Source organism: Rhinoderma darwinii, chromosome 10 (assembly GCF_050947455.1).
Source record: "Rhinoderma darwinii isolate aRhiDar2 chromosome 10, aRhiDar2.hap1, whole genome shotgun sequence".
Taxonomy (NCBI): Eukaryota; Metazoa; Chordata; class Amphibia; order Anura; family Rhinodermatidae; genus Rhinoderma; species Rhinoderma darwinii.
The window spans coordinates 99,796,642-99,810,330 of NC_134696.1; the positions used below are offsets into that span (position 1 = coordinate 99,796,642).

Here is a 13,689-nt window from a genome sequence, read left to right on the forward strand (position 1 = left end):
ACTGCCTGCTGAGCTGTGTATCTAATCCTATCATGTGTGATACTGCCTGCTGAGCTGTGTATCTAATCCTATCATGTGTGATACTGCCTGCTGAGCTGTGTATCTAATCCTATCATGTGTGATACTGCCTGCTGAGCTGTGTATCTAAGCCTATCATTTGTGATACTGCCTGCTGAGCTGTGTATCTAAGTCTATCATATGTGATACTGCCTGCTTATATGAGTATCTAAGCCTATCAGGTGTAATACTCTCTATTCAGCCACTGTATCTAATCCTATCATGTCTGATACTGTCTGGTGAGCCAGTGTATCTAATCCCACAATGTGTGATACTTTCTGCTGAACCATTGTATCTAATCCTGTCATTTGTGATACTGTCTGCTGAGTCACTGTATCTAATCCCACCATGTGTGATACTGTCTGCTGAGCCATTGTATCTAATCCTATCATGTGTGATACTGTCTACTGAGCCAATGTATCTAATCCTATTATGTGTAATATTGTCTGCTGAGCTGTGTATCTAATTCTATCATGTGTGATACTGTCTGATGAGCCGATGTATCTAATTATTTTTTGCTTTTGTATTGCTTTATTCCTGAGTCTCATTTTACAGTGTTTATGTTGTTAATTCCTAGTAACTCATTGCACGGTTTATTGTCAGGTGACTGATGACAGGAGCTGATGCTGCAGAATGTGTATATAGGCTGGAAATAGGATCATAGAGTTTACTTATTAAATACTCCTGAACTTGTTTTCTCTAAGATTTTACTTTCTGCTGAAAACTTCTGTAACAAACCATTAATGATTATTATAATTACTACAATAAAATACAGATAAGATAACTTACAGCAAAACCTACACCAGATAACAAAAGTGAGATGTAGAAATACAGTGTATATCTTTCTCTTTGAATCCAATTTTACAGTTTATATTCAGGTAATCTACATAAAAAGATTAGTTGCTGTGTACATACATTACTTTACTTATCCTGTACTGATCCTGAGTTACGTCCTGTATTATACTCCAGAGCTGTACTCACTATTCTGCTGGTGGAGTCACTATGTACATACATTATATTACTTATCCTGTACTGATCCTGAGTTACAGCCTGTATTACACTCCAGAGCTGCACTCACTATTCTGCTGGTGGAGTCACTGTGTACATACATTACTTTACTTATCCTGTACTGATCCTGAGTTACGTCCTGTATTATACTCCAGAGCTGCACTCACTATTCTGCTGGTGAAGTCACTGTGTACATACATTACATTACTTATCCTGTACTGATCCTGAGTTACATCCTGTTTTATACTCCAGAGCTGCACTCACTATACTGCTGGTGAAGTCACTGTGTACATACATTACATTACTTACCCTGTACTGATCCTGAGTATATCCTGTATTATACTCCAGAGCTGCACTCACTATTCTGCTGGTGGAGTCACTGTGTACATACATTACATTACTTATCCTGTACTGCTCCTAATTATATCCTGTATTATACTCCAGAGCTGCACTCACTATTCTGCTGGTGGAGTCACTGTGTACATATATTACATCTCCTGTACTGATCCTGAGTTGCATGCTGTATTATACACCAGAGCTGCACTGTCTGTTCTGCTGGTGAAGTCACTGTGTACATACATTACATTACTTATCCGGTACTGATCCTGAGTTACATCCTGTATTATACTCCAGAGCTGCACTCACTATTCTGCTGGTGGAGTCACTGTGTACATACATTACTTTACTTATCCTGTACTGATCCTGAGTTACGTCCTGTATTCTACTCCAGAGCTGCACTCACTATTCTGCTGGTGAAGTCACTGTGTACATACATTACATTACTTATCCTGTACTGATCCTTAGTTACATCCTGTTTTATATTCCAGAGCTGCACTCACTATACTGCTGGTGAAGTCACTGTGTACATACATTACATAACTTACCCTGTACTGATCCTGATTATATCCTGTATTATACTCCAGAGCTGCACTCACTATTCTGCTGGTGGAGTCACTGTGTACATACATTACATTACTTACCCTGTACTGATCCTAATTATATCCTGTATTATACTCCAGAGCTGCACTCACTATTCTGCTGGTGGAGTCACTGTGTACATATATTACATCTCCTGTACTGATCCTGAGTTGCATGCTGTATTATACACCAGAGCTGCACTGTCTGTTCTGCTGGTGGAGTCACTCTGTACATACATTACATTACTTATCCGGTACTGATCCTGAGTTACATCCTGTATTATACTCCAGAGCTGCACTCACTATTCTGCTGGTGGAGTCACTCTGTACATACATTACATTACTTATCCGGTACTGATCCTGAGTTACATCCTGTATTATACACCAGAGCTGCACTGTCTGTTCTGCTGGTGGAGTCACTATGTACATACATTACATTACTTACCCTGTACTGATCCTGATTATATCCTGTATTATACTCCAGAGCTGCACTCACTATTCTGCTGGTGGAGTCCCTGTGTACATATATTACATCTCCTGTACTGATCCTGAGTTACATCCTGTATTATACACCAGAGCTGCACTGTCTGTTCTGCTGGTGGAGTAACTCTGTACATACATTACATTACTTATCCTGTACTGATCCTGAGTTACATCCTGTATTATACTCCAGAGCTGAACTCACTATTCTGCTGGTGGAGTCACTGTGTACATACATTATATTACTTATCCTGTACTGATCCAGCATTATATCCTTTATTATACTCGAGAGCTGCACTCATTATTCTGCTGGTGGAGTTACTGTGTACATACATTTCTTATCATGTACTGATCCTGAGTTACATCCTGTATTATACTCCAGAGCTGCACTCACTATTCTGCTGGTGGAGTCACTGTGTACATACATAACATTACTTATCCTGTTCTGATCCTGAGTTATATCATGTATTATACTACAGAGCTGCACTCACTATTCTGCTGGTAGAGTCACTGTGTACATACATTACATTACTTATCCTGTACTGATTCTGAATTGCACCGGTATTATACTCCACTCACTATTATTTTTTTTTGTTTTTGTTTTTCAGATGACTTTACAGAGCCTGATGTGAAAACAACACCTACCCTGATTACATCACCAATGGAAGCTCTGTAGGACACTGAACAAGCAGAGAATACCCAAAAGATTTCAGCCTGCAGAATAGTGAGTGCAGCTCTGGAACATAGTACAGGCTGTAACTCAGGAACAGTGAAGGGTAAGTAATGCAATGTATGCAGGACTTGATGTAGGGGGGGGGGGGTGTTGTTATTCATTGGTTTAATCTCCCTGCTTCAAGCTCCACTGTACTAGGTCCAGACAATGTCCAGCATGTGGTTATTTAAGGGGTCTGGTCTGGGGTCTGAACGTTATTTAGGAATCTGGGATATGAAGTAATGTAATAAAAGTAATGTAATATAAGTAATGTTTAATCTGGGGTCTGACGTTATGTAGGGGTCTGGTTTTGGGTCTGAAAAAAATTAAGTGTGATCCACGGTCTGAAGTAAATTTAATTTGATGGATGGGTTCCAAATTAATTTAGTCTGGTGGGAGATCTAAAATAATTAAGGTGTTTGGTCTGGGGTCTGAATTAATTTTGGGGTCTGGTGTGAATTTGAAGTAATGTAGGGATCTAGTTTGGGGTCTAATTTCCGATTGGGGTTTAGTTTAAGGTCTGAATTAATTTAGGGTATGGTCTGAGGTCGAAATGTATTTATGAGTTTGTCATTTAAACACATTTTTTGGCTCTCGACTGGGCTCTAAATTTGTGTTGATATAGATGGTGTGAATGGGCTGTAGAAGCAAGGGGCCAAAGATGTCTGGGAAGCAAACTCTGGAAAGTGAACGACTCCAAAAAGACGTCACCTGTGAGTCACTGGATTTTTTAGTTATGTATTCCACTATATGGTCACTGTATGGTGGGATTATGGTATGGTGGGATTACTGGTAATATAGGTCTTTGTATAGTGGTACTCTACACTTATCCCTGACTGTGATCAGATGCTTTTGTGTGCCACTTTTATTTTACTTCTTGTGTTGACGTGGGACTTACCTTACTTAAGGAAGTAGCGAGAGACGTGTCCAAATATGGCAAAATTCAACATGGCGCTTGTTGCATGAAACTTTTCTCAACCTCCGCCAGATTTCAGTTCTGGATCCACCCCTGAATTTATGTACCCTGACTCCACCAGTAGAATTGTGAAGTAATGTATCGTACAGTATTTACAAAGTGACTCAACTTTTTATGTAGATTCATTCTTTATGTATTCAATAGAAGACATTGGCGTGAAGCCCAGTAAATCTTCTATACCTGCCCTTAAGTCATACTATCAAAAATCTGGGCGGCTGAGCTATATGCTTCTGTTTGCAGGTTCATTGAGCTGTAGAGCTGCTTCAGCTGGACCTTTGTTAGCTCAGGGCCATTTTGGCTACCAGGGTCTTTTGTTATCTTACTAACAAAGGTGTTTAATATTTTTATACTTTCCAACATAAACCTTGTCCAGATTCTGCCTCCCTCGACCTTTCACAGGGCAACAATAGAGCTCCATCTATTAGCTGGGGTTGGTCTGACAGAGCAATGTAATGCTGGTGGGGGATAAATGAGCATTTCCCTTTAGCCCACATTTGCCAACTCTAGTTGGATAACTCAATAATTTTGCCTGCAGTCCGATGGAAGATCACATCAGTTTTAAGACACTAGTACAACATGTTTTGCCAAATGGCAAACTCAGCTCATCTACATTTATGATAAAATTCTGTGATGTTGGCTTAAAAAAAAAAAAAAAAAAAGTCTAAAAACACCATAATAATGATTCATCTTTTAATGAAAAAGCAGTGCAGAAAAATATATATTAAATATAAACTTGTCACATTATGTTTTCAGTGTCCTACATAAGTTGGATATAAATACGTTATAGGTTCCGATCAGTACATACATAGTATTGGACAAGAATTTACTTCCAAAAAGTTCCAAAAATTCTGTGCTAGTACTAATTGGCTTCACAACTACCAGACTGTTAGGACTCATGCACACGACCGTAGTCATGTGCACGCCCGTGATTTTAGGGTCGCGGGCAATGCACATGGCCGCGGCCATTATTTTCAATGAGCCCGGACCGCAGAAGACGGCCGTAATAAGACATGTCCGTTCTTTCTGCGGTGCGGTAGTGTGCATGGCCCCATAGAAATGAATGTGGCCGCACTTCTCCCGTGTATTTTCGGGGGAATTTCGGCCGCAAAAGCAAGTTTGTGTGCATGGGGCCTTAGTTGTATCCACCAAGACTCCCAATGGTTTATTTTTGTGGGTCTAAGAAGAAGACAAAGCTTCTAAGATATTGTCTTAAAGAAATACGGAATGTGAAATGTTCAGTTTTAGATCCTTTACGAAACTCTTAGCTTTTCATAAACACCTATAAATAGTAAATCTATGAATCCAGATTTACATAAGTAAGGCTTTTTAGGTTACAGGCATATACAATGACCGATCATGTCAACATGGTCAAGTGATGTCCCTATTGTGAATGTATTGATAGGATGGTTAGCATAGCCAGAAATGGTAGAAGTAGTGAATTGTGTCTCAAGGACTCCCCATAGTTTCTATTCTTCATCCCATGTATGATGACTGAAGATCCCCGGAAGGCCGCTTTCCCTTGAGATCTCTCCATGCTCTCAGATGCACAACCAGCCACTGTGATGGTAGACCCTACAAGATAACATATTAGACAAGCACTTAGTATCACTTCATATACAACATGACTCAAGTCTAATTATGGGTCATTAGAAAAGTAGCAAAAATGATGTTGGCCACATGAAGAAAAGGAATCTAAAAACAGACAATGACCTATTGTTAGCCATTGGTCTCTGAGCCCTGACAATAGGCTAATTGTTTCCTGTCACTTTTCAGTCCCATCTCCCTCACCCAGCACAGTGGACTCTGTATGTGTCACAGAGCATGCTCGCTACACTCTCCCCTAGAAGTCAATATGTTGTTTTTGTCTTAATTTCCTTAAGTTCAGGTGCTTGCTTTTAAGAAAATCTATGGAACTGCTGTTGCAGCAGTTCAGGTATATATATATATTCATACCATATACACTGGATATCCCATGGATATGTCCAAAATGTCTGATAGATGGGGGCTTCGACTCTGGGACTTGCACCTACCTGGAGAACGGGGGTCACCACCAGCCACCACATCTAGGCGAATATTGAAGAGGTGGCTGCTTGTTCGGCGGTTTCCATAACTCCCATAGGAATGGAGAAAACTGGTCAGAATGGGGGTCGGTTGACCCCGTTCTCCAGACAGGTGTGAGTCCAAGAGCTGGGAACCACATCCATCGAACATTTATGGATATGCCATATATGTTTATAGTTGGGAATACCTTTAAGATATTGTTATTATTACACATGTAAGAAGCTGATGTATAATTATACAGGATATGACTTGCATTTGCAAGGTTGTTCCAGAAAGAGGTCAAGCGCTTTCATGTCACAATCATATCTTACATTATGTTTATGTATGATTTTATTTCTTCAAATAACTGTTGAGAAATTCCTAAATTTCCTATTACTAATCCTACAATTAAGTTCCATTTACTGCAGTAAGTAATTACTACAAGCTAAGACGTGCTACCGATGATAGAGAAGCTTCTGCGAAGAACTGGCAAGTCGAGAAGTTGAAGGCTAATATTAAAACTAAGGCTACTGCTTGAAGGACATCTTCAGACAAAACTGTAAAACTTCCATTCCTTTCTTCAGTATAATATTTTGGTATTTTGTGGTTGGCTTTCTTGTGGAGTAAAAAACTCTGTACATTTTTCTTACCTACCAATTATTTCCTGCAAATTACACACCCCGACCTCCTAAGATGTTTGCGGAAATAGACTTGGCCCTGGACACTGCTCTTGATTGAACAGTCTATAGCTCCTTACAAGACATCAATGGAAGCGGTCTTATATTATACCTCAATAAGTCTCACCACAGCAAAAGCTTATAGGTGTTGGCCCCACCAGCTTCTTATACCTGTGAGTGACCCAATGATGGCCCCATAGTAGGGATGGATGATAAATATTTTTATCCTACCCTTTACGTATGTACTGCAGGAGATACTGGTAAATTGGTAGTCCTCCTGCTTAATATACATAGTCAGTTAATAAAATAATTTTCTGAACAGCTGCAAGGTGATAGAACACTCATCGGAATGGTCTAATATTATAGCTCAGAGTCACCCAGCAGCACCTCATTCCTGTGGTCCAATGATGGCCCGATGGAAAGGGGACAAGCCTGTGAGACCTGACCCCAACAGTTTACTATTTCTGTGGTCCAATGATGCTCATATGGGAAAGGGACATTGATGTGAGACTTGACCCCCACCAGCTTATCATTCATGTGGCCCAATGGTGGTCCCATGGGAAGGAGACATCTTGTAGGCTTGACGGCATGGTCTTTGTATTCCTATGGTTCAATGATGGCCCCATAGGATGCGACCATTTCTGTTAGGCTGGACCTCATCCGCTTCTTATTCCTGTGGTCGAATAATAATCCCATGGAAGAAGGACATGGCCGGTGGGACAGTGGCATTGCCAAGTAAATCCTACCTCTGGTTCCAGGAATGGGTGCACTACAGGAGACCATGGTAGACCTCTTGCACTATAAATAATCTGATTATAGAATAATTTTTTACCTGAAGATGCTCTTCACTATGAGAAGATAATACACCTTTTATTACATGGGGTGACAGATCATTCCCAGGTGTATTTTACCGTCCTTGACAGTTATTCTGTTCCTCACGTAACAGTCCAGCTAAGACTTTCCTAACCATCTTGTATAGGCTTGTATATTTATTGTATGCACCCTGAAGAGACCATTCACGTGCAGAAAGGCACAACCAACATTATTTGCACTATAAATAGGTTACCTTTTGTAACTGTACTAATCCATGCAAACACCTTGTCATCCATAATATATGATAATAGATAAAACATGTTCAAGCAAAGAACAGGTAGAAACATAACAACAAAATACCGACAAGCCTAGAATGTTTAAGTCAAACTGTTACTTGGCAGGCAGCTGACATTTATTTACATGTAGACATGAATTTATGAAGTTACCCTACATACCACTTAACTTTGCTTTAAAGGGAATGTATCACCCATTTTTACATGATTATGGGGGCAGCCATTTTGCCTGTGCTGCTAACAGTATTGAGAGATATGCTTTACAGCATCCACATTGACCATAGGTAGCTGTGAATAGAAGGGGACCCATTAACTTCTATGGGATAGTGTTCTAGGAATGTTCTGGGATCTGTGCACAGATCACAGTGCAGTAAGAGATAGGCAATGGAGCTGCGTAAATGACCTATTGTCAATAGTGGATCGTGTTATCTGTATATAGGTGTTACCTGTGAGTGTAATCTTGCCTGTGAAGATAATGACTGCTGAGAAGTGATCTCTATAGTACAGAAAGGGTCAGTCTATTATGGATGGTGGATCCAGTGTTATCTATATATAGGTGTTACCTGTCCGTGTAATCTTGCCTGTGGTGATAATAATGAGATGACTGCTGAGAAGTGATCTCTACACAACAGGATGGGTCAATCTATTATGAAAGGGGGATCTTGTTTTATCTATATATAGGTGTTAACTGTCAGTGTAATCCTACCTGTGATAATAATGAAATGACTGCTGAGAAATGATCTCTACAGAACAGGATGCGTCAATCTATTATGAAAGGGGGATCTTGTTTTATCTATATATAGGTGTTACCTGTCAGTTTAATCCTTCCTGTTATGATAATGAGATGACTGCTGAGAAGTGATCTCTACGGAACAGGAAGTTTCAGTCTATTTTAAGGCTTAGTGGTCAGAGTGAAAACTGCAAGATGTTAGTAATCATTTTTAATATAGATTATTAAAAATAAAAAAAGTAATCAACCTAAAATTCCTAACAAATATGTTTAACTTAAAAACTTGATTTAAACAATAGATTATTTTCTAATGCATTACCTTTAAGAAAGGCTGATGAGTAGCTACAGACCAGAACCTAGATTAATAAAAAACCTTCATGGACATTTTTCAACCTTTTTTTTATAGTTTTATATGCCAGTCTTAATATAAAGAACGTTGGAGTAAAATACTCCCAATTTATTAAGAGGCACACAAATTTGGCGCATCTCTGGCTGTCCATGCGCCAGAATGTGAAACCTACACCAGCACTAAACTGGTGCAGATTGTGGCATAATTTACGCCATTAATTAGGATACATTTTTTGGGTCGTGGTTGGCACTTCCCTCTTCTGCTTGGCTTTGCCCGCTATTTAGAAATATGGGTTGAGCGGCACAAATAGCACACAAAGTCATATTTATTACTACAAATTTTTGTAGAGTTTGCAAACTGACGTAAAAAATGTGATAAAGTTAAGAAATTCCCTGCTATGTTTCCCCATGATAAGCTCTGCCCTTGCAGAGCATTTACATTACAGTGAACACTCTGAACACTATTTACAGTTTGTCTTTTAAAAAAAACTTTGTTCCGTAGTGCTCTCAGGCTGACTTTAGCTATCTGCTGCAGATTTCCTTTTGCTTTCATACCATAGGAATGTCTTCTATGCACCACAATCTTCTATTATGGTCTGTGATGTGGACTATTATACATGTACACCTAATACCCCAAGTTATTCTTGTTATATTGTACTTTGAACTGTGACACATAAAAAACAAACCCATCTTTTAAGCAACTCTTTTAAGAGAAAACTAAAGTAGATGAAAAAGTTCTATGAAGTATAATAATAAATCACTCTTCTAAAAAAAACATACAGTCCCTGGCAAAACCATAAAACATACTATAATGTTGACCATCTTCTCATTAAAAGGCAGAAACAGTCAACAATAATGTTACCTTAATCCTAACGGATCATTAATTCATTTGTTTCTTTATTTTATTATTATAATTAGCTTTCATTTAGCTCCAATCAATAAACAAACTAATATAAAACTGCTCCTATATACAAGAATATAACTCTATAATACTGCCTCCTATATACAAGAATATAACTATTATAATACTGCCCCTATATACAAGAATATAACTACTATAATACTGCCCCTATATACAAGAATATAACTATTATAATACTGCCTCCTATATACAAGAATATAACTACTATAATACTGCTCCTATATACAAGAATATAACTACTATAATACTACCCCTATATACAAGAATATAACTACTATAATACTGCCCCCTATATACAAGAATATAACTACTATAATACTACCCCTATATACAAGAATATAACTACTATAATACTGACCCCTATATACAAGAATATAACTACTATAAAACTGCTCCTATATACAAGAATATAACTACTATAATACTGCCCCTATATACAAGAATATAACTACTATGATACTGCCCCCTATATGCAAGAATATAACAACTATAATACTGCCCCTATATACAAGAATATAACTACTATAATACTGCCCCTATATACAAGAATATAACTACTATAATACTGCCCCCTATATACAAGAATATAACTACTATAATACTGCCCCTATATACAAGAATATAACTACTATAATACTGCTCCTATATACAAGAATATAACTACTATAATACTGCCCCCTATATACAAGAATATAACTACTATAATACTGCTCCTATATACAAGAATATAACTACTATAATACTGCCCCTATATACAAGAATATAACTACTATAATACTGCCCTCTATATAAAAGAATATAACTATTATAATACTGCCCCCTATATACAAGAATATAGCTACTATAATACTGCCCCTATATAAAAGAATATAACTACTATAATACTGCCTCTATATACAAGTACATAACTACTATAATACTGCCCCCTATTTACGAGAATATAACTACTACAATAATGCCCCCTATACACAAGAATATAACTACTATAATACTGCTCCCTATATACAAGAATATAACTACTATAATACTGCTCCCTATATATAAGAATATAACTACTATAATACTGCTCCTATATACAAGAATATAACTACTATAATACTGCACCTATATACAAGAATATAACTACTATAATACTGCCCCCTATATACAAGAATATAACTACTATAATACTGCCCCCTATATACAAGAATATAACTACTATAATACTGCCTCCTATATACAAAAATATAACTACTATAATACTGCCCCCTATATACAAGAATATAACTACTATAATACTGTCCCCTATATACAAGAATATAACTACTATAATACTGCCCCCTATATACAAGAATATAACTACTATAATACTGCCCCTATATACAAGAATAGAACTACTATAATACTGCCCCCTATATACAAGAATATAACTACTATAATACTGCCTCCTATATACAAAAATATAACTACTATAATACTGCCCCCTATATACAAGAATATAACTACTATAATGCTGCCCCCTATATACAAGAATATAACTACTATAATACTGCCCCCTATATACAAGAATATAACTACTATAATACTGCCTCCTATATACAAAAATATAACTACTATAATATTGCCCCCTATATACAAGAATATAACTACTATAATACTGTCCCCTATATACAAGAATATAACTACTATAATACTGCCCCCTATATACAAGAATATAACTACTATAATACTGTCCCCTATATACAAGAATATAACTACTATAATACTGCCCTCTATAGACAAGAATAAAACTACTATAATACTGCCCCCTATATACAAGAATATAACTACTATAATAATGCCGCTGTATACAAGAATATAACTACTATAATACTGCTCCTATATACAAGAATATAACTACTATAATACTGCTCCTATATACAAGAATATAACTACTATAATACTGCCCCTATATACAATAATATAACTACTATAATACTGCCCCCTATATACAAGAATATTTCTACTATAATACTGCTCCTATATACAAGTATATAACTACTATAATACTGCCACCTATATACAAGAATATAACTACTATAATACTGCTCCTATATACAAGAATATAACTACTATAATACTGATCCCTATGTACAAATATATAACTACTATAATATATACAAGAATATAACGAATATAATACTGCTCCTATATACAAGAATATAACTACTATAATACTACCCCCTATTTACAAGAATATAACTACTATAATACTATCTCCTATATACAAGAATATTACTACTATAATACTGCTCCTATATACAAGAATATAACTACTATATTACTACCCCCTATGTACAAGAAAATAACTACTATAATATTATCTCCTATTGAAATGCCGGGGTAGGGAGACAGACAGGTAAGCCCTAATCTACCCGCCACTCAGTCCCTGCCTACTTGCAATGGCCCATCCTAGGCGACGGCGTACAACTGGGCGACGATCCCTACGCTCACTATGTGCTCGACAGACAAACAAACAAGGGTACACAGAAGCTAGGGGAACGGGGCAGTTGCCCACGGCAACACCGTGAGCAACAAGAGTAGTGAGCGAGCCGAGTCAAACCAGGAGTGTACGAGGTACCAAACGCAGAACAGGAGAGTAGTGAACGAGCCGAGTCAAACCAGGAGTGTACGAGGTACCAAACGCAGAGCAGGGGAGTAGTGAACGAGCCGAGTCAAACCAGGAGTGTACGAGATACCAAACGCAGAGCAGGAGAGTAGTCAGTAAACCAGGGTTTATATGGAGCAGAGGACAAAAGTACAAGCAGCAGCAGCAGAGCTAGAAAACCGTCAGAATCACAGGCAAAGGATGAGCAGGAAGTGAAGGTATAAATAGATAGAGGGCGGGAGCTAGCTCCGTCTGGCCAGGCTGTGATAGGCTCTCCCACTCCTCAGCCTCCTGGCCTGATAGGTAGAAGGAGGGGTCACGCAATCAGACTTAGGAGCAGGTGCAGACTGCTGTGTCTGGCAGATCCTTTACACCTATATACAAGAATATAACTACTATAATACTGCCCCCTATATACAAGAATATAACCTCTATAATACTGCCCCCTATATACAAGAATATAACTTATAGTATTTATATTCTTGTATATAGGGGGCAGTATTATAGTGGGCTTTCATGCATGATGCTATTTTGAATTATGATCCAAACATAGTCAATAGCCAACTGGTAATAAAACTGCCAATGTTGTTAATCAACAGGCTCTGTCACAGTCTTATGACTCCATTTCCTACCAGTTTAGCTGTTATGTATTTAGGAAGTTAAAATTGAAATAAACAGTGTGTAACCACTAGGGTATATAGGGCTACTAGCGATTTCCCCAGAAACAAAGAAAATATGGCATGAATTAGGCTCCTGGGCACCCTTGGAACCAAACCAATGAACACACCAATCAACCGACACGTTATACCGGGGCAGCGCCGGGTACTTTTTCTAGTAACTAATATAAATACATCCCCTATATACAATATGACTACCATAATACTTCTCCTACATACAAGAATATAACTACTATAATACTGCTCCTATATACAAGAATATAACTACTATAATACTGCCCCCTATATACAAGAATATAACTACTATAATACTGCCCCTATATACAAGAATATAACTACTATAATACTGCCCCTATATACAAGAATATAACTACTATAATACTGCTCCTATATACAAGAATATAACTACTATA

General features: G+C 37.6%; 1 protein-coding gene across 1 annotated transcript in view; it reads right to left on the bottom strand.

The window, feature by feature from the left end:
* Positions 1 to 4,859: 4,859 nt before the first annotated feature.
* LOC142661624 (phospholipase A2 inhibitor and Ly6/PLAUR domain-containing protein-like) overlaps positions 4,860 to 13,689 on the bottom strand; it is a 30,088-nt gene continuing 21,258 nt past the window's right edge. The window contains exon 5 of the mRNA XM_075839045.1: positions 4,860 to 5,722. Coding sequence (XP_075695160.1) covers positions 5,532 to 5,722 — 191 coding nt within the window. The 3' untranslated portion in view covers positions 4,860 to 5,531. The remainder of the gene's footprint in view (positions 5,723 to 13,689) is intronic.